General features: G+C 47.1%; 1 protein-coding gene across 1 annotated transcript in view; it reads left to right on the plus strand.

Moving 5' to 3' along the window:
- Nucleotides 1-25,429, plus strand: part of DNAH10 (dynein axonemal heavy chain 10) — a 952,322-nt gene that overhangs the window by 407,122 nt on the left and 519,771 nt on the right. Inside the window, 4 exon segments of the mRNA XM_029571350.1 lie at nucleotides 13,726-13,959; nucleotides 21,627-21,642; nucleotides 21,645-21,745; nucleotides 21,747-21,850. Coding sequence (XP_029427210.1) covers nucleotides 13,726-13,959; nucleotides 21,627-21,642; nucleotides 21,645-21,745; nucleotides 21,747-21,850 — 455 coding nt within the window.

The raw sequence follows: 25,429 nt of genomic DNA on the forward strand, positions 1-25,429 counted from the left end.
CTGTATTGTATTTACTGCTGGGGGAGAAAATCCCCCTGGTTGGGCCATGCATGTGTAGTGATCATGGCAACGGTTAAAATTATGTCCCTTAACGTGGATGGCATTCATTCGCCCATAAAGAGGTCCAAATTACTTTCCATGTTGCGACGCCAACATACTCAGGTAGCATTTCTTCAAGAAATGCACCTTAATGGTGCAGAGCATGGGAAACTAAAACGTGATTGGGTGGGACAGTGTATATATTCATTGTTTTCTGCTCGTAAGCGGGGCATTGCCATCCTCATACACAAACAATTGCCTTTTCAGCTTACTCAGGTGTGCCATGATAAAGAGGGCCGTTATGTGGAAGCCGCTGGAGTCCTTTATCAACACCGAGTGGTGTTTTGCAATCTCTATGCTCCAAATGTGTATTCACATGAATTTTTTTCAGGGCTTGTGGGCACTCTAACAAGTTTCTCAGATCATACTCTGGTGGTTGGGGGTGATTTTAACACAGTGGCAAATAAACAAGTTGATTGTCGCCCACCTAAGGTTGCCATGGCCAATGACTCTAACCTGGGGGTAAACTTTTTATGTCAAGAACTCCATATGCTGGATGTATGGCGGATCTTGTGCCCACATGTGGATTTTATCTTTTATTCTAATCCAAACCAGTCGTATTCCCACTTGGATTACCTCCTAGTCTCGGAAAGCATGTTCCCCGGGGTTGTTGATGCTACCATTGATGCTATTTCATTTTCTGACCATGCCCCGGTGACTCTCACGTTAAAAGGGGAGCGAGGGCCACGGGGTCCTTTCTCTTGGCGCACGTGCCCTGACCTGTTTTTGGACAAACAGTTCCATGCTCACCTGCAGGCTCAGTGGACAGAATATGAAGTTTAACACTTCCACAGAGGTCTCTCCTGGAACTCTTTGGGAGGCAGGGAAGGCAGTGATGCACGGCCACATTATAGTGTATGTTGCAAAAGTCAATAAATAGCGAAATGCGGAAATTTTGCACCTTAAGGGCGTGCTTAAAAAGGCGCAACATCAACATATGCGCAACCTGTCTCTAACCGACAAAGATTTGGTAGACCAAGCGTGTATCACCCTTAATTCTTTATTGCATCAGAGAGCTTCTAAATCATTGAGATATGATCAATATCGATTATATAAGTTTGGCAATAAGGCAAGCCGAAATGTTAGCTAACCTGGTTTGACCCCGAAATCAGCAGACGGTCATTATTGGTATTTGAGGACGAGATGGCAGACATAAGACAACCACAGCAGATATAACAGCTAGGTTCTTGGAATATTATATACGTCGCTCTAAGCAAAAAAGGCACTTAATTCGTACGTTACAGAGCAGTTTTTTCAGGGGCTGCAATGGTCGCGGCTGACTGCTGATCAGCTAGCAGCACTGAACACACCTATCAGTGATAGTGAGGTATACGTGGCAAACAGGGGTTGAGGGTGGGGAAGGTGTCGGGCCAAGACAGATTAGGATCTGAATTTTATAAAATTTTGAAATTTCAATTTCTGGACCCCCTTGTCACAACATTATAATGAGTTGTTAGTCCAGTAAAAGGCTCTCTGACGAAGCCAACCTCTCATTCATTGTGGTCCTGCCTAAAAAGAACAAGGGCCCTTTGGAGGTAGGCTCATATATGCCTATCTCCCTGATTAACGTAAGATGTGAAGATTTTAACAACCATCCTCGCCAAACGGTTTAAATGGATGTTTATCTGCTATAATTGACGCTGACCAAATGGGATTTATTAAGGGGCGACAGGGTGTTCGGAATGTGTGGAGTCTAATAGCAGCCCTCAGTTATTACTCGACAAAAGAGGCCTTGATCTTGAGCCTCGATGCCGAGAAAGCCTTCGACTCTATATCGTGGGAATATTTGTTCTGGGCTCTGCTGCAATATGGCCTCTCAGGGCCGTGTATGACCTGGCTTGAGACTTTATATTGTAACCCCAATGCGTGTATTTTGATGAATGGTGCTCTTACAGACCCCTTTACTTTGCACTGTGGAGTCAGGCAAGGATGCCCGCTATCCCCACTCCTATTTGTGCTAGCTGTGGAACCCCTAGCTAACCGACTGCGGGGTGAAAAAGAATTCTGGGACTTAGTATTGGCAGCCATCCACTGAAAACAGCACTTTTCGCTGATGATATATTAATATTTGTTGGGCGACCGCACCATAGCATCCCAGTTATTACTAATATTTTTTACCAATTTCAAAGTATTGCCGGGCTCAAGATTAATTTTTCCAAATCTGAGTCCCTGGTATTCGACCCAGCGCTACCACAATCTTGGGGTGAATCTTTCCTGTTTGCCTGGCTCCCGGTAAGCTGCGATACTTGGGGGTTTGGATCCCAAGGGATTTGGGACAAATGTATGACTTGAATCTCTCTGCAATTATCACTAAGGTACAAGCGCAATTATTGGCATGGCGATCTCTTCCACTTTCTCTGTTTGGCAGGTGCGCACTGATGAAAATGGTAATCTTTCCTAAAATTCTCTATGTACTTCACATGCTTCCATGTTGGCTTACTGTTTGTGATCTACAATGTGTACGCTCTAGTATTTCAAAATTTTTGTGGAGGGGCAAGGCAGTCCATATTAAATATACTACTCTTGAAAACTCCAAGCTGGTGGAAGGATATGGGATGCCTGATTTTCGGCTTTACAATGTCGCCTGCCAGATGAGATTTGTGGGAGAGTGGCTGACGGATAGTTATTGTTATTGTGAACAAGGGCTAGTGAGCAGAATGACGGCCCCTTGGTCGCCGCTCTGTCTGTTGCAGCTTCAACCCTTTCAACTCCGCACCCTGGATTTCCCTAACTGACTCTTGAACCCTTGCATTTGCGCATGGCGGTGGATGCGGGCGCTTTATGGTCTGAAGGCTTCCACTTCTTTGCTGATGCCACTGGCGAGGAACTTGGACTTTCTACTGGGCCAGGAGTCTGGAGGTATCTTTCAGCAGTGGGCCAGTCATGGGGTGGTCTTTGCTTTTCACATATATGACTCAGAGTCTTATAGGCTCTTGGACTTCCAAACATTGAGTAAAGACTACCGCTTATCACCACGCCACTTCTTTGCCTACCTACAGGTCCGACACTATTTGCATTCCCTTGCATGGAAGCTGGAGGAAGTGGCTGCAGAGATTCTTTTTGCAAATGCAATGTTTGATGTGGCATGCCTTCACAACACCATAGCTGGATGGAAGTCGGTAGGCTAGGCCCGTAGAACACATAACTTCCTACAACCGTTGGCTGATCGGTGGTCCCACATCTTGACTTGCGATTTTACGGTGGACTGTATGGCAAACTGCTTCAAATCTCTTCATGCTTAAAACCCAGATGTGGGGATTCGCGAGCTCCAGTTTCGAATTCTTCATTTGACCTACTACGATGATGTTCACAGGTTCCAGATGGGCCTTACTGACTCTCCGAGGTGTATCAAGTGTAGCCTGGAGGAGGGCACTTTGATGCATCGTCTTATGTAGTGTCAGTTGCTCACACAGTTCTGGACGGCGGTACTGGACTCTATTACTCACTGTACAGGTATGGCAACTCAAGCCTCTGGTATTGCCTTTCCGGCACCGTTACCGGGCACTTCCTCTAAGGTAACATTCGGGAGAGTGGCGGTCCTGTTGTCATGCCGGATGATCCTGTCGGTGTGGGTTGACCCAGTAACATCTCCTACCTTACTGGCCTGGTATAACAAGATGGGTATGTTCATGCAAATGGAACGGATGGATTATATTGCGGGTAACCGCAAGGGGGACAAGCTCTATGAGGGATGCTGGCAGGAGTTCTTTGCAGTTTTACCAAAGGAAACACAAGCTGGTCTATTGGAAATAGGCTATACTGTGTCTTGGCATTGATTTCCCTGGTCTCGGGGGGGGGGTTCTGGGGCTGGGGATGTGGAGGTTGGATGAGATATATCTGGGGAACTGGGATGAATGTGATGTTGGCTGTATGTGGGGTATGGAATGCATGGTAGTATAGAGGCTGAAGTGGCGGGGGGACGATAAAAGAAAATATGAGTAGCTGGATTTGCCGTGTTATCATTTTGCTGAGTGTGTTCAGCTATGGAGGTAATGCGAATATACATTATTTCTGTAATATCATGCCCTGTAGGCATTGGTTGTTTACTTAGTTGTTTTGTAATGTATGGCTGCATATTCTTGCTACCAATAAAAATTATTTTGCAAAAAACAAAAACAAAAAAAAAAAACTAGGACCCTCTGCTGTTTAACTCTCCAAGCGCTGGGACAAAGTGATAATTGCTAGCAGTCCTGCCTCTGGAGGGTTTTCTCCCTCAGTTCCTTAAGATTCCTAAACAAAGCCTTTCAGCCTTTAAAGAAAAAAAAATTAATTCTGAGCAATAGAAGATCTCAATAATCCATCTGTTTCACAAAGTTGGAATTTAGATATGCAAAATTCTGCAAACTGAGAATCAGTTCTGAGAGGGACACAAAAGGCATCCATAGGCATTCCACTCTATTCAAAACTGGAGATTAAACTACTTTCAGAATGGACTTTCTCCCAGGAGAAGCAGGATGGTAGTCCCTCACATATTGGTGACGTCATTAGGCGGAGCCCTATTACGAAACACTGAGCATGCCCAGCATGCCATGATCCCTGTGTCCACAGGGGTCTCTTAATTTTCCGCGCTGCAGTTGCCTCGCATTTAGGAGCTCTGTGAAATATTTTCTCACAAATTTTCCTCACGGAAAAAACTTGAAGTTTTACTTCACAAATAATTTCCCTACATGGGTCTCCCTTCGCGTACATTTTCATCGACGTTCAGTGAGTACTATTCTGTGTTCTCCGGTTGGTTCCTTTCACCTCACTGTCTGTTCCCCCAGGGTTACCAACCATTTTGCGGCCCTCTTTTTTCTCTCCCTATGTATGTCACACTCGGTCCACCCCACGATGCCCGTGGGAGTCCTTGCTGCGATCTTTCACTGGGTGCATTGGAGCTAGAGGAATCGGGGCGCCTATAGTTCCCAATGATGCCGTGGAGGCTGCCATCAATCCCGTCGCGGCTACCATCGATTCTGTCGAGGCCCCCATCGATCCATCGGGGCCGCTGTCGATGCCGGCACAGACATCACTGGTGCCGTTGATGCTGCCGTCGATGCCATCAATGTCTCCATCGAGGCTGCCATCTGTTTCGTCGAGGCTGCCCTCGATCCAGTTGATGCCTCCGTCGACACTGCCATCGATGCCGTCAATACTGTCGAAGCCGCCATCGATTACTCCATCGATGCCTCAGTGCCCTCGACTAACAAAAACGCTTCATACTTCGGGACCTCAACCAGAGTCCCCGTGTAATCCTTGGCGAAAAACAACACCAGGAGCAGTAGAGGCAACCGTGACCGTCCGTCACCGTTGCCATCCAGGATAGCGGTGGCACCTTCCTCGGTCCTGGAGAATGACCAGGCCGAGCACTGTGGGAATCATCATCACCAGCACGGTAACCATCCATCACCGACGCCATCCATAACATCGGTGGCATCTTCCTCGGTGCTGGAGAATGACTCGGCCGAGCACCGAGGGAAACATCATCACCACCACGGTGACCGTCCATCACCGACAGCATCCTGGAGATCGGTGGCAGCTTCCTTGATACTGGAGAATGACCGGGCCGAGCACCGAAGGAAACATCGACGCCAGCACTGACAGGGTTCCGCGTTCGGTGCTGGCACTGATACCATATCAGCATCAATGTCCATCAAGCCAGTTGCAAAGCATGCCCATGTACCAGAGTCTCCATACTCCTCTGCACCCTAGGCACCGAGGCGTTCTCCACCGACACCGGTGCCGGGTACTGAGCCACCACAGATCCATGTGGAGGTGCCAGTAATGCCTAGCCTGCCTCCCCCTGTAGCTACGTTACCTATACCAACTCCAGGGAGGAGCTAGACATTCTCGTCCGCCAGGCTGTCCTCGATGCTTTCCGGAATCTACAACCTTAGTCAATGCTGGCCCCATACCGGCACCAACACCGGAGCCATCGATTATTCATACCATTGCGGCACCGCCTCATGCCCTTATCGGTACCCTACTAAAGACAGCTTAAGTCATCGACGCCGACTCATCCTTCTGAGCCTCCACGGGCCCTTGTACCTATCCCGGGATACTCGAAGGGCGATGGGGACTAAACCCGCTTCGGCACCGATCCCATCGAGGCCTAAACCAACCTCCTCTCATAGCCTTCTCCACCAGAAGAGTGGAGACGTTCCCTCCAAATGACATCCTTTTTGACCTGGTCACTAAAGAGGACCAGATGTTTTCAGGAGGGTCTAGGTCGTAAAATCTGCTGGGGAGCCATGTTGGTGTCACATATTGCTGTTTACCAGCTATGTTTGACACAACACCAAGGGAACCTCACCGCCATCAACATAAAGTTCGAATATGTGATTGCTTCGAAACGTCCTCCCATTACCAGCAACAGGACTCAGTGCTAGCTAGTGATTTATTGCTCGAAGTCCAAGATAAACTAGCTAATCTGCCTTGTACCGCAGATCATCTCTTCGTGCACAAGGTCCAGCAGACAGTGGCTCAGTTGCAAGACCACTGTGAGACCCTGCGACAGCTCTCCTCGATTCATGAAAATCCTCCCTCCTTGGCTAGAAAACCAGCGAAGAGGGATGCTAGAAGGACCTTTTACTACTGACATGAGTATTATCCAGCTCCCGCATGAGACCAACCAGTCCACTTGAAAAAGCACGTACACGTCAACAATTGATATCCACCAGCTCCGCCAGACGGGCAGGCTTCTGGATTTTGAAACCTTGCCAGAGAACAGAACAGTCCATCCTACTGAGGACCAGGGCTCGGGACACCGTTCCCTGGACACAGCAAGGCAGAGGATTTTAATCCCGCTATTTCCTACTTCCAAGGAAAACAGGCGACCTCCGCCCATCCTGGACCTCAGAAATCTCAACAGATTTCTTCAGAAAGAAAAGTTCAAAATGGTATCTCTGGGCACTATGCTTCCCTTGCTACAACAAGGAGGTTGACTCTATTCTCATGACCTTCAATACGCTTCATAGTGAATCAACAGCATTTTCAATACCAAGTTCTACCATTTGAACTAGCTTCAACACCTCATGTATTATAACAAATGCTTAGCAGTGATTGCCGCTTATCTACGAAAAAACAGCATTCACGTGTTTCCTTACCTGGACGAGTGCCTAATAAGGAGTCAATCCAAACAAGGAGCTCTAAATTCTCTAAGACTCACTATAAATCTACTAAATTTGCTGGGATTTCTGATCAACTACCATAAATCCCATATGGATCTGTCTCACCTCCTTGTCTCCATCTGAGCAGATCTGGGCACTACAGTCCAAAAGGCCTTCCTGCCCAACAACCGCGCAGATATCCTATCAAACTGTCCACATCTCTGCGCGCATGCAACATATCCTCAGCCCATCAATTCTTCCCATTGCTGGGCAACATGGCTTCCACGGTCCACGTCACTCCTATGGCCAGACTAGCCATGGGAAAAATTCAGTGCACTTTAAAATTCAGTGGCTCTAAACCATTTAACCACTTTCGTCCCTGATCCATGTCACTGATCCAGTAACCAATTCCTCAGGTGACCTTGGCCATGATCGCATCCAATTTGGGTTGGGGAGCTCATATTAACAACCTCAAACCCAAGATGTGTAGACTCCGCTCGATGAACAGTCTCACATCAATCTTCTAGCGCTGAGGTCAACCAACCATCGACCTCTTTGCGTCCAAATTGAACCACAAAGTGGACAGATTCTGCTCCATACACAGGCAACGAAACGCGTTAGCCATGGACGACTTTGCTCACCCATATATATGTCTCCTCCGATACCGCTCATAGCCAAAAAACTCTCGTGAAGCTACAGCAGGACAGGGGTTTAATGATTCTCATACCCCTGTACTGACATTGACAAGTATGCTTCCCCATACTTCTCGACCTATCAATCCAGGAACCAATTTGCCTGCCACAGCTCAATCTCATAACACAATCACGGCAATTTATACCATCCGAACCTTCAAATATTTTTACTAATGTTTTTCAGGTACTTGTAGCTTCACAAAAAACCTTACACAACGTAAATCTTACCATTCGAAATGGACAGGATTTACCAAATGGTGTACACAAAAAGGTATTGGCCCCCTTTTCCTGCCCCACTCCATCTCTATTAGGCTATGTAGGGTACCTTTCGGATTCTGGTCTCCAGACATCCTCTGCACAAGTACACCTCAGTGCCCTTTCAGCGTACCACCAGGGAGTAGGGGATGCCCTGATAACGGCTCAACCCCTTATGAGTCGGCTTATGATGGGCTTTCTACAACTTAAGCATCCTCTACGATCACCGGTTACGGAATGAGCCCTAAATGCAGTGCTCACAAGGCTCTTGCGTTCCCCGTTTGAGCCTTTGCATTCCTATGACATTAAAAATTCTAACATGGAAAATTATTTTCCTCGTTGCCATTACATCTGCTCAAAGGGTCAGTGAGTTACAAGCCCTTGTTGCATACTCACCTACACTAGGTTCCTCCGTGACTGAGTGGTCCTCCGTACTCACCCTTCCTAAAGAGGACACAGTCTGTCCTCTTACTCAGTCTATAGTCTGCCCAATCTTTTCCCAAGGCCTCACTCTCACCAGGGCAAGAGAGTTTTGCACACCTTGGTTTGTACGCGTCCACTTGCATTCTATCTAGACCGCATTGCAGTCCATAGGAAATCCACCCAACTCTTTGTTTCTTTTGACAAAAACAAGCTGGGAGTTGTAGTGGGCAAACAAACTCTCTCCAACTGGCTAGCAGACTGTATCGAGTTCTGCTATGAAAAAGCAAGCCTTCCTCTCCAGGGGTGAGTGAAGGCACATTTTGTAACGGCCATGGCAACATCGGTAGCACACTATCGTTCGGTACCGGTTGCTGACATCTGCTAGGCTGCGACATGGAGCTCTCTTTACACATTCGCAGCCCACTACTACTTAGATAAGCACAGCCGTCAAGACTCTGCCTTTGGACAATTTGTCTTGAAAAATGTTTTTTCCAGTAAAATGCCCAACTCCTTCCATAACCACCTGCTGTGATTTCAGGCTGCCTCATCAGTGCCAATAACACCCCAATTATTGTGCCTGTTGCACAAGTTGTCTGCTATTGGCCTGTTGTAATATGAGTCAGCCTATAGCTTGCTAATCACCCATAGGTGAGGACTACCATCCTGTTTGCCCTGGGAGAAAGCAGAGTTGCTTACCTGTAACAGGTGTTCTCCCAGGACAGCAGGATGTAGTCCTCACGAAACCCACCCGCCACCCCGCAGATTTGGGTTCACTTACATTTTGTTATTTTATTTTTCGTTCGCAATTTTTTGCTGCAAACGAGACTGAAGGGAGACCCCTGTGGACACAGGGATCATGGCATTCTCCGCCTAATGATGTCACCCATATGTGAGGACTACATCCTTCTGTCCTGGAAGGTGCTGCACGTAAGAAATTATGCTTCACCTTTTTTTTCCATCAACTTTCTGTGCAGATGCCATCTGCACTAGTGGCGTAGAAAGAGCTCTATTTAGTAGAAATCTGCAGGTTTTTGTTGGAGAATAGACCGCTCAGTTTGAATCCACAGCTGCCTATCATTTTGTCAAGGTTAATGAATTTGTTCGTTCTTTCACTAGCACATTAGGAGCTAGAAGACCTCTATGATTCAGGTGTTAGGCTGCTGGTTCTTGCTTCAAATTACATCTCTGCAAATGCCTTGCAAAGAGAGATAATGTGGTGAAAGACTAGTCTTGAGTCAAGATGAGTCCGCTTATATACTTTCTGTCCCCTAATGTTCCCTACCTAACCTCCCGAAGACTTTATTAAGCCCATTCTCCTCCCAAGCCTATACAGAAGTTTTATTTTTTCCTCCCATCCTCCGCCCTTCTACTCTTTGCGTAATTCCCACCCTAAATACCTTTCCTCTCCCCTTTCTTAGGTCCATATGATTCTTATAGAATCTGCCACACCAGAATTTTTATCATTCCTATTTTCTCATAGTTCTATAAGACTAAGTTAGTCACATTTTTAATCTGCTTTTAACTTGTCTGTATACTGTATCCACCTTTTCTCGTAGTACTATGAGACCAAGTTAACTACTCTTCTTAAATTGTTTAGCCTATATTCTGTATTGTACCTATATTGTATCGTGTATTATGTATCTTCCTATGTTCCTCTACTTTAGTTCAAATGTTATTCTTATGCGTTCCATGTAACGGTCGTGCCTTGTTCCTGGCCTTCCTCCTGTTCTTTGTAAACCAGTACGATGTGCTTACGGCTATCGTGTATATAAAATACTAAAATAAAATAAAAATAAATGAATCAAAACTACAGAGACTTCCTGAGTTTAAATATTAGAGTTTACAGAGGGTGCCAGAAAACCTAGAACAAATAGTTTTATAAAAAGTGGATCCACATTACTGGAGACTAGTGGGTTTTGGATATGTCCTAGAATTGGTTTCCCCAACAAATTCATGTTTATTTCTTTTCCATGTATATCACCAGCAAAGACAATTGCTATACTGGCAATACTAAACAATTAAGAAAGGCATACCATTATATCCTGCTCTATTTCAAAAGCAAGAGCAAGGATGTTAATCATTATATTTTGAAATTCCAAAAAGATATAAAAAAAAATTAAATTAAATTAAAAAACAAAAAAAAGGGATTGGCCCTTACAGACTGGGTTTCAGATGTATTTGAATTGCTAGACCTATCAGAGCAATAAATTAAACTAGACTATAATACTGAATTTCCATTTAAAAAATATGGGGTCAGTGTTGAGAATGGGTGTTTAGTGTGCCCTTGGGCCTCAGCCCCCCAGACCCCAGACGCGTCCAGGACCGACCCGAGGGTTGACATCGTGTTCCAGCATGGCTAAAGCAAGGACTAGAGAACAAGGTCTGACTCTCAACCGGACCTGCACGCCCAAGACAACCAACAACGCAGTGTTGATTGATGAACGGTCCTCCGACTGTTCCAAGCCCTTTCGGACCTGCCGCTGGGTAACGGCATTGGACTGCAGGCCGGACCGAGGAGGAGGGCAGACAGAGTCCTTGGAACACAGAAGATATCACAGGCGAGGGCTGAAGCGAAGACATCACAAACGAGGGCTGAAGCGAGGATTATCACAGATGAGGGCTGAAACGAAGACATCACGAACGAGACAGGAACTTGGGCGGAAGGACACTGGCACTGTCTCTCAGGGCGCCCTACTCAGCCCACCAGCAGGACTGAGTCGCGGACCACCCTGTCCCACTACGCACCCTACACAGCCCTAAGAGGCTGGTCACGGACCAAGAGGAGAACGGGACAAGCGCAGGGAAGACCCAGGCAAGGAGGACTTCAATGATGGAGCCAATGTCATCCGAAGTTCCACCTATGGCTGCGGGAACAGAAGCTCAGGAGCACAGGGACAAATCCCTCCTGCAGGCCACTCCATTCTTGGGCACGACATCATCCGAGAACCACAGCTCTACAGGAACAAAAGGCTCAGGAGCACCAGACGAAGATGCAGGGAAGAACATCCTGGCAGGCAGGCCACATCAGGACGTGGAAGATCATGACGGAACATCAGGACATGAACAGGGACCTCAGGCAAGACATCAAGACACGAAGACGTGGTACGAAGGCAGACGAGACGAGGAGCTCCATGAAGAACAGGAGACCTTACAAGGCTCTGGCAGGCAGGGAGCCTCCAGAGGGATGTCACTCATGCAAGGCCCAGACAGACTGACGGAGCATCCCTTTATAGGGCTGAAGCAGGAAGTCCACTCCCTAGGTGGGGCTAGCACACTTCCTGTACCTGGCCCTTTAAATTCAGCAGAGAGGCGCGCGCCGGCACCTAAGGAGCAGCAGAAGAGTTGTGCAGGACTGCGGACAGCGGTCTGCACCGACGTACAGCATAAGGGAAGCAGGGCTGAGCCTGGGCGCAGGCTCCGTTGGCAGCGGTTCCAGCCGCTGCAGGAGGCTCCGGGGGCGGCTCCAGCCGCCACTCCAGCCCGGGGATGCGGCCTTTGCGCCGCGAAGATAGCAGTGGCATCGGGGGCGGTCCCGCCCCGCTGATGGCAGGAAAGTCCGTGGCTTCTGGCCGCAGTGAAGAGGATGAGTCCGGGTGGCCTCTGGGCCGCGAGAGCCAGGTGAGACCCACGGCTCCAGCCACGTTGGAGAGAGCCCCACGGCGGGCGTCCATGCCGGGAAAACAGCAGCGAATGGTGAGTGCCTGCTCGCGGGGGACCCGTGGGCAGGGGATTTCATAACAGTCAGCATCTGATTTCACACTCCTTTTAAATTCAGAATTGCATTTTCATGGTTTTTGTCTTTGGTTGGATTCACAAGGAAAACTGTTTAATACTAGCAGCCTGATGCCTCAAAAACATTTACATGTTTAATGCTGAGCTTTATGCATTAAAAACTCATTCCCTGTATGTACCCGGATCATTCCAGACTCCTGGGTGATCGGGAAACTATAGACTGGTGAGACCTGACTTCAGTTGCAGGAAAAATCATGGAAACTGTTATAAAGAATAAAATGACAAACATTTATCTAGACATGGTTTAAGGGGACACAGCGAGCATGGATTTACCCAAGGGAAGTCTTGCCTCACTGATCTACATTTTTTGAAGGGGTGAATAAACATGTGGACAAGGTGAAACCGGTAGATGTGGTGTATTTGGTTTTTTAGATTTTCAGAAGGCGTTTGACAAAATCCCACATGAAAGACTTATAGGAAAAAGTAAAAAGTCATTGGATAGAAGGAGATGTCATTTGTGGTTTGCAAACTAGTTAAAAGACAGAAAACAGAGAATAGGATTAAATAGTCTGTTTTCACAGTAGAAAAAGGTAAACAGTGGAGTGCCTCACGGAACTGTACTTGGGCCAGTGCTTTTTAATAAAGGTTCCATATTAGGAGCTACCACTCAGGAAAAATATCTAGGTGTCATAGTGGATAATACATTGAAATTGTTGGTTCAGTGTGGCTGTGTTGGTCAAAAAGCAAATAGAATGTTAAGAATTATATTAGGAAGGAATGGCAAATAAAGTGGTGGATGTCATAATGCCTCTGTATTGCTTCATGGTAAGACTGTACCTTGAATACTATGTGTAATTCTTGTCTCCGCATCTCAGAAAAGATATAGTTGCAACTGGAGAAAGTACAGAGAAGGGTGACCAAAATAAGGGTCATGGAATGACTCCCCTAAGAGGAAAGGCTAAAGAAGTTAGGGCTGTTCAGTTTGGAGAAGAGGATTGGGGATATGATAGAGGTCTACAAAATCTTGAAAGGACTTGAACAGGTTAATGTAAATCTGTTATTTACTCTCAGAAAATAGAAGGACTAGGGGGCACTCCAATGAAGTTATCAAGTAGCTCATTTAAAACACATCAAAGAAAATTCTTTTTCACTCAGCGCATAGTTAAGCTCTGGAATTCATTGCAAGGGTATAAGTTATGGCAGTTAGTGTAACTGGGTTTAAAAATGATTTGGATTATTTCCTGGAGGGAAAATCCATAAACTGCTATTAATTAATAAGAAATAGTATCTCGAGATCTATTTAATGTTTGGGTTCTTGCCAGATACTTGTGACTTGGATTGGCCAATGTTGGAAATAGAATGTTGGGCTTAATGGACCCTTGGTCTGACCCCAGTATGGCATATTGTATGTTCTTATGTTCTTCTCTTATTTCTAGATTATGTCAGAAACTGTAAAAGATCCTGTGATAAAAAGATGCTGTCAAGCCCCAAATAGGCTCATAGATCTACAAAGTCTAAGTGAAGGTTTAGAGAAATGCCAGAAAAGTCTAAATGATTATCTGGATGCCAAACGAAATTCTTTTCCCCGATTTTTCTTCATTTCTGATGATGAATTGCTTAGCATTCTTGGAAGCAGCGATCCTACATGTGTTCAGGAACACATGATCAAGGTAATGTGACCTGAGTTAACTATGAAACTGCATTCAGGTATTTTAACATCACTTAGTGCTTCTGTGATAGGAAAAGAATAACAGTGAATAAAAAATACTATATATCAGTGCTACTGTATATGTTTTATATTGCAAAGCATGCATTCTTATCTCACACTCATTGCAAGTTTTGTACCTTATTTCTTTATGTGCTTTTTTTCTGACAAGACAAGCAGGATGGTAGTCCTCACATATGAGTGACATCATCAGGATGGAGCCCAATCACGGAACATTTTTGTCAAAGTTTCCAGAACTTTCACTGGCACCTACTGGGCATGCCCAGCATAGCACCAACCCTGCAGCCAGCAGGGCACCCCCTTTAGTCTTCTTTTTTTCGCACAGCAGTAGCCACGCGGGTTAAGGAGCTCTTCACAGATTCCTGACAGGAATTTTCCTCACGGAACTTTGAAATTTTTTTAAAAATTTTACCCCACAGGGGTCCCCTTATCGATTTCTTTGGTCCACGGTTAAATGGTAAGTTTTTTTCCTGCTTGCGGTCGATTCCTGTCGAGTTTTTCCATCGCGGCCTTCCGGCCATCAACCTCACCATGACTAAATTTTGTCGAAGCCATGGCGTCTGGTTTCCATCCGTGCCTTGACTGCACTAGAACAATGTCTATCCACTGACTCTCACACGGTCTGTGTGATGTGCTTAGTGTCAGGCCACGATGTCCTTACTTGCACCAAATGTGCTCAAATGACACCAAAAGGTCATAAGGCTCGATTCGATAAGATGGGTCTTCTCTTTCTGCCAAAAAACCGACTTCATCGATAGCATCGACGTCGTCTGAACCAGTGCCGTCTATGTCGCGTCAGCACCAGGAATCCGCTGCTGTCCGACCGGCCTCGACGACTCCACGAGTGTCGACCCCCTGTTCCTCCTCTGGAAAAACACTGGGGGGAACATTAAGAAAAACATCGACACCGTCATCATAAAGCTCAGGCCCTCGATACAGGTAAACCCTCGACATTCGACGTCGTCTGAGCCTCCGACTAGAAGTCCCGTACGAAAAAGGCGTTGTCCTCTTCTGTCTTGGATCACCGAGGTGTTCCCCCACCTGACAGGTGCCGGATCTGCGATTCCACCTTCACCGTTGGGACCCTCCAGCTATGCCAGTGCTTCCTCCACTTCGGAACCGGGTATTCTTGCCCCAGGTTTCCGCGAGGAATTGGATCGGATGATCCAAGAGGCCATCGGCAAAGCACTCCAGAGCTTCCAACTTCCATCGATGGCTGGTGCCGGTTCCTCCTCTGGTCATCGATCCGATTCCCATGGCGCTGGCACCACTATTGGCTAGAATGGACAAGATAATTGGTGCCCTTCCACCGGTGGATCCGAGGGAACCGAGGGACCCGACTCCTTCCTCGCCGATTCCCTTGTCATTGGAGGAAGATGAAGAAACACAGCTCTTCATTCCACCATCGGGAGTGCCGCCACTGATGCATCCATCGATGTCACCGATTCCATCGGTGCCTATCCGTTGATGCCTCCCTCGATGCCAGCCATACCGCCATCGATGCCTTCGATTCCTCCTTCGGGACCATCAATGCCCAGGCCAGGGCCTTCAGGTATACCCTGTTACTATCCTTATAGAGAACACTTGGGAGCTGGTGATAACCCTTATAATCCTTGGACTGACGATTCGTCCCAGGATTCGGATGATCTACCCTCCCAGCCCTACCCTCCTGATGAAAGGAAGCGTTCTCCTCCAGAGAACCTGTCCTTTATTAATTTGTAAAGGAGATGTCTGAAATAGTCCCATTCCAGCTTCAGACAGAGGAAGACTCGAGACACCAGATGATAGAGCTTCTACAATGTTCTCAATGCTCCAAAAGAAATCATGTCCATTCCTATTCATAACATCCTTTTGAAACCTTTTGAAGAGAAACTGGGAGCACCCTGTCTCGGTGGCACCTGTTAATCGAAAAGCAGATGGCACCTACTTAGTTCAGTCAGCCCCTGGCTTTCAAAGAACTCAGTTGGATCATCACTCGGGTGGTCGTAGAGTCCACCCAAAAGAGGGCCAGATGCTGCAAGCCTCATTCATCCATTCCCCCAGGGAAAGATCAGAAGTTCTTGGATGCATTTGGAAGACGGTATTCCATGGATCAATGCTCATCTCGCGCATTGCAGCCACCAACTTTACATGACCCAGTATAATAGGGCCTTGTTCCAAAGATTCAAGACTTTGCTGAAGCCTTACCTCTGCAGTTCCAGGAACAGCTTAATGCCCTAGCACAAAAAGGATTAGGTGCTGGCAACATGAAGTACGATCAGCGTATGACATCTTTGACAGACCGACTTCCAGGGTGTCAGCAGCTGGTATCAGTGCAAGGAGATTGGGCCTGGCTGAAATCTTCAGACCTCAGGCCAGAGGTACAAGACAGATTGGCTGACCTGCCCTGTGCGGGGATAATCTTTTCAGTGAAAAAGATTCAAGAAGCAGTGGCACAGCTCAAAGACTACCAAAAGGCTCTGCGCCAGCTCTCTTTACTGCCTTCTGATCCCTCTCTTATCTTCCTTCATCCAAAAGATCTTTTAAGAGGGATTCTAAGAGACAATTCTACCGGCAGAGAAGATACTATCCCCCAGGGTCCAGGAATCGCCTTCTAAGCCTTACCAAAAAGGCCAACCTAGACAGCCTAGAGGGCAGAAATCACAGCCAGCCACTCAACCAGATCCAGCAAGCAGGTTCTGACTCCTTTCTAGAGAGCAGTACCCAGCTTCCACTTCCGACCATTCCAGTCGGCGGCCAGTTGTGCCACTTCTCCAGCCTGGCAATAATGTCCAAAGGTTACCACCTCAACTGTCTCTCTGTCCCACCAGATTCCCCGCCTCGGCTGATGTGGGGAACATCTGACCATTCATCACTCTTGGAGCAGGAGGTCTCCCTCCTCCTCCAGTCCCGAGCAATAGAACCAGTGCTCCTCTCAGAACAGGGGCAGGGGTTCTATTCCAGGTATTTCCTGATACCAAAAATGTCAGGGTGGGGTGCGCCCAATATTGGATCTTCGCACTCTAAACAAATACCTACAAAGAGAAAAGTTCAAGATGGTGACCTTGGGTTCTCTACTTCCCCTTCTTCAAAGGGGAGACTTGCTCTGCTCTCTAGACCTTCAGGATGCCTACATGCACATTTCAATCACTCTCTCAGATCTCAGATTCCTGCGATTCCTAGTAGGCCCAAAACACTTCCAATATCGAGTGTTACTTCAGCCTAGCATCTGCCCCATGCGTCTTCACCAAATGCCTCGTGGTGGTAGTTGCCTATCTCAGGAGTCAGTGTCCAAGTCTAACCCCTATCTGGACGATTAGTTGATCAAGGCTCCCACTCGGCAAAGTGCACTGACGTCCCTTCGCTTCACTTTGCATTCCCTGATCTCCCTAGGGTTTCTTATAAACTATCAAAAATCCAGGCTAGTTTCCTTCGCAAACTCTATCATTCATAGGAGCAAACTTGGAAACTCTAAGAGTGAAAGCTTTCCTACCTCAGGATCGGGCTCTCACTCTCGCTTCTCTGGCCCTTCGACTGCAGTCTTGACAACATTCAACGGCACGTCACTTCCTGATATTATTGGGTCATATGGCCTCCACAGTGCATGTCACTCCCATGGCTCGCCTCGCCATGAGAGTCATGCAGTGGACTCAGTCTTCTCAGCCAATGTCCTCCACAATCCGCATCAACAAACAGCTCCATCTATCGCTAGCTTGGTGGGCAAGCAAATCCAATCTGGTACAGAGCCTCAAATAACCTTAACAGGTGCCTCCAACCTCGCTGGGATGCTCACGTGGCACACCTGCAAAACTCAGGGCATCTGGTCTCCATAGGAAGCCAAACACCAGATAATTTCCTGGAGCTTCGTGCAATCAGATATGCTCTCAGAGCTTTTCAGGATCACCTCTCCAACCAGTCATACTGATTCAAAACCGACAACCAGGTGGCCATGTGGTACATCAACAAGCAGGGGGGAATGGGCTCTTACCTCCTGTGTCAGGAAGCTGCGCAGATATGGGCAGAGGCCCTTTCCCACTTGATGTACCTCAGGGCCACCTACTTGCCGGGAGTGGACAATGTGTTGGCGGACAAGCTGAGTCGCACTTTTCATCCGCACGAGTGGTCCCTCAACCCCACTGTAAGCGGACTCAATATTCCAACATTGGGGTTACCCTCACATAGACCTCTTTGCGTCAATTCACAACCGCAAAGTAGGGAATTTCTGCTCTCTCACTCGCAACCAACACTTTCAACCAAGAGATGCTTTCTCCCTCTCATGGACCCTCGGTCTCCTTTATGCGTACCCTCCACTTCCACTCATTTTAAAGACTCTCGTGAAGCTGCGAAGGGATAAGGGACTAATGATTCTCATAGCCCCTCATTGCCCACGCCAGGTCTGGTTTCCAATTCTCCATGATCTATTGGTACAACCGGCACATTCCTCTGGGGAAGGACCTGCTTCTTATCACTCAGAACAACGGCTGCCTTCGTCACCCCAACTTCCAGGCCCTCTCCCTGACTGCCTGTTGAAAGGTTAATACTTCAACCTCTTAACCTTTCAGAGCCAGTTTCCCGTGTCCTACTGGCTTCACGAAAGCCTTCCACAAGGCAGTCTTATTGTTATAAATGGAACAGGTTTACGGGATGGTGTACTTCCATGTCCATCGATCCATTCACTTGTCCCACACCGAAGTTTCTGGACTATCTCTGGCATCTGTCAGAGTCAGGCCTCAATACTTCGTCTAACAGGGTACATGTCAGTGCGGTAGCCTCCTTCCATAAAGGTGTCGGGGATGTACCCATTTCAGTACAACCCCTTGTCACATGCTTTTTGAAGGTCTTGCTTCACCTTAAACCTCCACTGTGCCCTCTGGCCCCTTCTTGGGACCTCAACATGGTTTTGGGTAGGCTAATGAAACCGCCGTTTGAGCCTCACCAATCCTGTGATCGCTGCTATCATCACATGGAAAGTGATTTTTCCGTTGCAATCACTTCTGCCCGCAGAGTTAGTGAGTTACAGGTCTTAGTTACCTACCCGCCTTACACTAAACTTCTGCATGATAGGGTAGTACCTCCGCACTCACCCTAAATTTTCTGCCTAAGGTAGTATCAGAGTTTCATATCAATCAATCCATTATACTATCCACTTTCTTTCCCAGGCCCCACTCAAACCCAGGAGAACGGGCTCTGCATACCCTTGACTGTAATGTGCTCTAGCTTTTTATCTAGACTGTAGAGCTGCCCACAGGAAATGCACTCAATTGTTTGTTTCCTTTGATCCCATCAAATTGGGTAAACCTGTGGGTAAACAGACTCTCTCCTCCTGGTTAGTGGACTGCATATCCTTTTGCTATCAGCAAGCAGGCATTCCACTTCAAGACCGTGTTAAAGCACACTCTGTCAGGTCCATGGCCACTTGCTGACATCTGTAGAGGCTGCTACCTGGAGCTCTCTCCACACCTTCGCAGCCCATTATTTTTTAGACTAGGCTGGCAGACAAGATTCCATCTTCGGCCAGTCTGTGCTACACAACTTATTTGCGAACTGAGGTACCAACATCCTTCCGCCAACCTGGTAGGGTTCAGGATGCCTTCTACCAAATTCTACCCCAGTTGTGCCTGTTGCACTTCTTTGGGTACATTTGGTGCATTGCTCGGCATCCTCAGCTCAGTACCCATATGTGAGGACTACCATCCTGCTTGTCCTGTGAGAAAGCAGAGTTGCTTACCTGTAACAGGTGTTCTCACAGGACAGCAAGATGTTAGTCCTTACGAAACCCCCCGCCCCAGCAACCCCTTGTTGGATTTGCTTTCGTTATTTTTCGCATGTACTTTTACTATAAGACGAGACTAAAGAGGGGACCCCTGCTGGCTGCAGGGTTGGTGCTATGCTGGGCATGCCCAGTAGGTGTCAGTCAAAGTTCTGGAAAACTTTGACAAAAGTGTTCCGTGATTGGGCTCCATCCTGATGATGTCACCCATATGTGAGGACTAACATCCTGTTGTCCTGTGAGAACACCTGTTACAGGTAGCAACTCTGCTTATCCTGAGAACAGGACTAAAACGGAAACAGAGAAACATGACAGCAGAAAAAGAGACCGTATGGCCATCCAGTCTGCCCATCCATCCAGTTCATTTAGCATTATAATTCTCATCACTTCCTTAGAGATCCCTTGTATTTATCCCATGCTTTCTTGAATTCAGATACTACTTTCATTTCCAGTTTTTTCCACCACTTCAGTTAGGAGGGTATTCCACATACCTGCCACCCTCTTTGTAAAGAAATATTTCCTAAGATTACTCCTGAGTCTACCCCCTTTCAATCCTTTCCATTGAAAAAGGGTCACCTGCTGTGCATGAAATCCTTTGAGATATTTGAATGTCTCTATCATGTCTCCCCTTCTTGTCTTTCCTCTAGTCTAGGGTATACATATTTAGGTCTTTGTTTATCCCCATATGCTTTAAAATGAAGACCACTGACCATTTTAGTAGCCACCATTTGGGCACTCCATCCTGTTTATAGCCTTTGGAAGATGTGGTCTCCAGAATTGTACACAGTATTCCAAATGAGGTCTCTCCAGGGACCTATACAGGGGCAATATCACCTCCCTTTTTCTGCTGACCATGCCTCTCCTTATGCAGCCAAGTACAGTTCTTGCTTTTACTGTCACTTTATCCACCTGTTTGGCCACCTTAAGACCATGGGATACAATTACCCCCCAATCCTGCTCTTCCCTTGTGCTTAGAAGAATTTCACCTCCAGTACTGTACCTTTCCCTTGGGTTTTTGCATCCTAAATGCAGTACTCTGCATTTTTTAGCATTAAATCTTGGTTACCATACTTAAGTTTAGACCATTCCTCGAGTCTCACTACATCCCTGCTCATGTTTTTCCACACCTTCCTAGCTGTCCACCCTGATTACAGATTTTGGTGGTATCGGCAAAAAGTCAACTTTTCCTGACAATAATTATCAATTGCTGTAATTCAGCTACATGATGTGGATTATTTGGTCCAGCATTGATGTCCTTACTTTAGGAATGGTATTGTACAATTAGAAAGATACAGCAAAGGCAGTGAGTTAGGGGACACAGACTTGGTCCCAGTTTCAAAGAGAGAGAATGTGTTTACTTCCACTTTGAAACCCATGGATTCTTGCACCTCTTTTCTGCGGGTACTAGTTCCATGGAAAATAATACACGTAGAGTTAAAAATAGAATCTATGCCGGTTAGTTTTTCTCCGCTGACCTATACACACACCCAGGTAAGCTTCCTCTAAATGTAGCTAGATGTATGCATGTTGTGGAACTTCATACATCCTTGTAGCCATATTGAGGGAAAGCTATTTCCTGACAGTTACTTTACATGCATAAATCACAATTTACACATGTATATGACTTTGAAAGTTTTCTTAATAAAGCTAGGTCTACTGGACATAATTATATTATAGAGGGGATGTCTATAGAGGATATGACTACTCTAGACAAGTAAATTTGAGGCAGACATTAATACATTACTCTATTAGGAATCCTGTTCAAATTATTCTAAATGTGTCTAAGACAGAAGGGTTACCAACAAGACTAGTAAATACAAACCTGATTGTATAAATGTAAATGGCACTATTTTATGTTTCAGATGTATGACAATATTGCATCCTTAGATTTCAAGAGGGAGACAATGGTGAAACTGTGGCAGCAGGGATGATTTCAGCAGAGAAAGAGGAAATGGTCTTCCGTTGTTCAATAGCAGCTGAAGGGGCGGGTTGAAGACTGGATGACGTCAGTTCTAAATGAGATGAGAAGAACTGACAGGCTTATTACTAAGGAATCCATTTTTAGATATTGTGAAAACAAAACCAGGTGAATTGATGAATATAAACAATGATCTGTGAACAATATATCTGAAAAATTAAGAGTCTGATATTTGTAATCCTAGAAATCCACTCAAAACATGGAAGAATTTCTTATTTTTCCAAAAGGAAACTGACATTTTTGTTTTAGTTTTAGTCTTTTTATAAAACTCTCATGGTAAAGTTTGTCATGTTCTATAGAGGAATTTACAAAAGTGCATGTCTATGTTGAAACATGCCAGGCTAATATTCTGGAACATTGTATCCCCAAATTTGAGCATTTTCTTTTGAGGTTTTCTAAGAGGTTGATAATCAAATGATTTATCCAATTAATAAGAAAATTATTACTCACCTGCTAATTTTCGTTCCTGTAGTACGACGGATCAGTCCAGACAGTGGGTTTTGTCCCCTTTCCAGCAGATGGAGTCAGAGCAAAACTGTAAGGATGGCCCTAATAAGTTGGAGCGCCCTCTGCGTCCCTTCAGTATAGAGAATATAAAAGCCAGAAAGTACGTGGTATGTGTAAGGGAAACTGCAGAATCAGCTCAGCATGTTTGACATACAGCACAGAGTAGGATGACCTGACTAAACATCCTTGAGTCTGGAATACATGGTACGGACTGGGACTGCTGGCCGAGGTCTGATTCTGAGAACATAAACAGATAAGTGAGTAATCCTGTCCTAACATAAACACAGAGTAATTCGGCACGCACACTTGTTTACATTAGGATATAAAAGACAAGTAGCTGTGGCTGACAAACTGAGAGAGTTCCTTTGCAGAAATGCAAAGTGATGTTTTTTCCTTTGCAGAAATGCAAAGTGATGTTTATCCTTTGTAGACGTACAAAGTGAAGAGAGAGAGACCCCCTTTCGCCTGTGATGTGCTCTCTCCTTGCCAGGCTGATGATGAAAAGGGTGTTTGTGAGTATTGGCCGAAATATTGTGCACGGATACAGATGTATATGCTTAGCAATATTTTAGTGCTTAGAACTGTATATTTTATTGCTTAGATATACAATCTTAACGATTCGAAGTATCAATAAACATATTATTATACTTTACCTTATTCTCGCCTACCTGATTCCTTACAGTATGGATCAACAAATATGAACTTTGAACTGTAAACTCAATTGGAAACAGATAACTCTTAGAAATACTCGTAGAACTTGCAAAAGGAACTGTTATACAGACTGATAAAGCAGAAAACGAGCTGGGCTCAATCCAGACATGGGAGGGCGTCTGGACTGATCCGTGGTACTACAGGAACGAAAATAGCAGATGAGTAATAATTTCTTTTCCCTGTACATACCCGGATCAGTTCAGACAGTGGGATGTACCAGCTTCCCTACATAAGGGTGAGCCTTGGATAGCCCAGCATGAAGAACTTGAGCACTAAAAGAGGCCAAACTCCGGAGATGGAACATGCAAGCGATAATGAAGCGCAAAAGTAAGCAAACGAATTTCCAGGTATCTGCTCTACATATCTCCTGAGTAGAAACAGATTGGCTTTCCGCTCAAGAGGCAGCCTGGGAGCGCAGGGAATGAGCCTTGATACCCGCAGGAGGCATACGCCCAGAACCGATGTAAGCGGAAGAGAAATTGTGGGGTAGATTTTAAGAGGCGCGCGAACAGCCTACTTTTGCTGCGCATCAGACTCAAGCAAAAGTACGCTGGATTTTAGTAGATACGCGCGGAGGCGCGCGTATCCACTAAAATCCTGGATCGGCGCGCGCAAGGCTATCGATTTGTATAGCCTGCGCGCGCCGAGCCGCGCTGCCTCCCCCGTTCCCTCCAAGGCCGCTCCGAAATCGGAGCGGCCTCGGAGGGAACTTTCCTTTGCCCTCCCCTCACCTTACCCTCCCTTCCCCTACCTAACCCACCCACCCGGCCCTGTCTACACACCCCCCCTTACCTTTGTCGGGGATTTACGCCTCCCGAAGGGAGACATAAATCCCCGCGCGCCAGCGGGCCTGCTGCGCGCCGGGCCGCGACCTGGGGGCGGGTACGGAGGGCGCGGCCACGCCCCCGGGCCGTGGCCACGCCCCGTACCCGCCCCCAAACGCTGCCGACACGCCCCCGCAACGCCGCTGCGCTCCGGCCCCGCCCCCGACACGCCCCCTCCGAGAACCCCGGGACGTACGCGAGTCCCGGGGCACTGCGCGCGCCGGGAGGCCTATGTAAAATAGGCTTCCCGGCGCGCAGGGCCCTGCTCGCGTAAATCCGCCCGGTTTTGGGCGGATTTACGCGAGCAGGGCTCTGAAAATCCGCCCCTGTGTCCTTTAACCACTGTGCAATGGTGTATTGGAGGCCTTGCAGCCCCTTTTGGGACCGCCCCAGAGAACAAAGAGATGATCAGTCAGACGAAAAGGATTAGTAGCTTCCAAATAGTGGATGAGAACCCGTTTTAACGTCAAGCCGCTTGAGATCTCTAGAACTGTCCTCCGGGAAGGAGGGAAGCTCCACGGACTGATTCAGATGGAAAGCAGAAACCACCTTGGGTAAGAAAGCAGGTACTGTGCGAACGAGACTCCCAAGTCAGAAAAACGAAGGGAAGGTTCCCTGCATGACAAGCTTGGAGTTCTGAGATCTGGCTAGCCGAGCAAATGGCTACCAGGAAGACAGTTTTTAGAGTGAGATCCTTGAAGAGAGGCGCTGGATAGAGGTTTGAATGGTGGACCACACAGAATCTGGAGGACCAAGTTAAGATTCCAGGACGGACATAGGGAGTGGACCGGTGGTTTGACATGTGTTACCACCCTTGCAAAAATTGGATAATGTTAGGATGGGAAGACAGACGTAGCCCATCAGAACAACCGAGAAGAGCCCCGAGGGCCGCCACTTGGACCTTCAGGGAATTGTAGGCCAGGCCCTTCTCCAAGCCCTTCTGGAGGAAGGAGAGGATATTGGAAATGGACGCCTGCCGAGGCAAGATATGTAGACTGACACACCAAGTCTCAAAAACTTTCCAGACCCTGACATAAGCAATGGACGTAGACGGCTTACGCGCTTGAAGGAGAGTGGAAATAACTTCGTCCGGGTACCCGCACCTTCTCAACCTGCGCCGTTCAAAGCCAGGCCGCGAGACAGAAGCGATCTACCCGGTCGAAAAATACCGGGCCTTGTCGGAGGAGGTGCGGGAGATGTCCCAGCCGCAGGGGACCGTCCACTGCCAGATTGACCAAGTCTGCGAATCACGGTCTTTGAGCCCATTCTGGAGCCACCAGGATTACTGGACTGTGATGGAGTTCTATTCTCCGTAATACCTTCCCCACCAGCGGCCAGGGAGGAAACACGTAGAGAAGAAGGTCCCGTGGCCATGGAAGGACCAGGACATCTATGCCCTCCGTGCCGTGTTGCCTTCTGCGACTGAAGAAGTGCAGGGCTTTCATATTCAGTTGGGTGGCCATCAGATCTAGATGGGGAGTCCCACTAGGAGCTGCATTGCTTCGTCGGAGAGCTCCCACTCACCGGGATCCAAGCATTGGCGACTTAAGAAGATCTGCTTGAACATTGTCCACCCCCGCGATGTGAGAGACCGCCAGGCAGGACAGATGGAGCTCTGCCCGCTCCAACAACTGGTCTGTCCTCT

The sequence above is a fragment of the Rhinatrema bivittatum genome, chromosome 11, assembly GCF_901001135.1.
Source record: "Rhinatrema bivittatum chromosome 11, aRhiBiv1.1, whole genome shotgun sequence".
NCBI classification, from domain to species: domain Eukaryota; kingdom Metazoa; phylum Chordata; class Amphibia; order Gymnophiona; family Rhinatrematidae; genus Rhinatrema; species Rhinatrema bivittatum.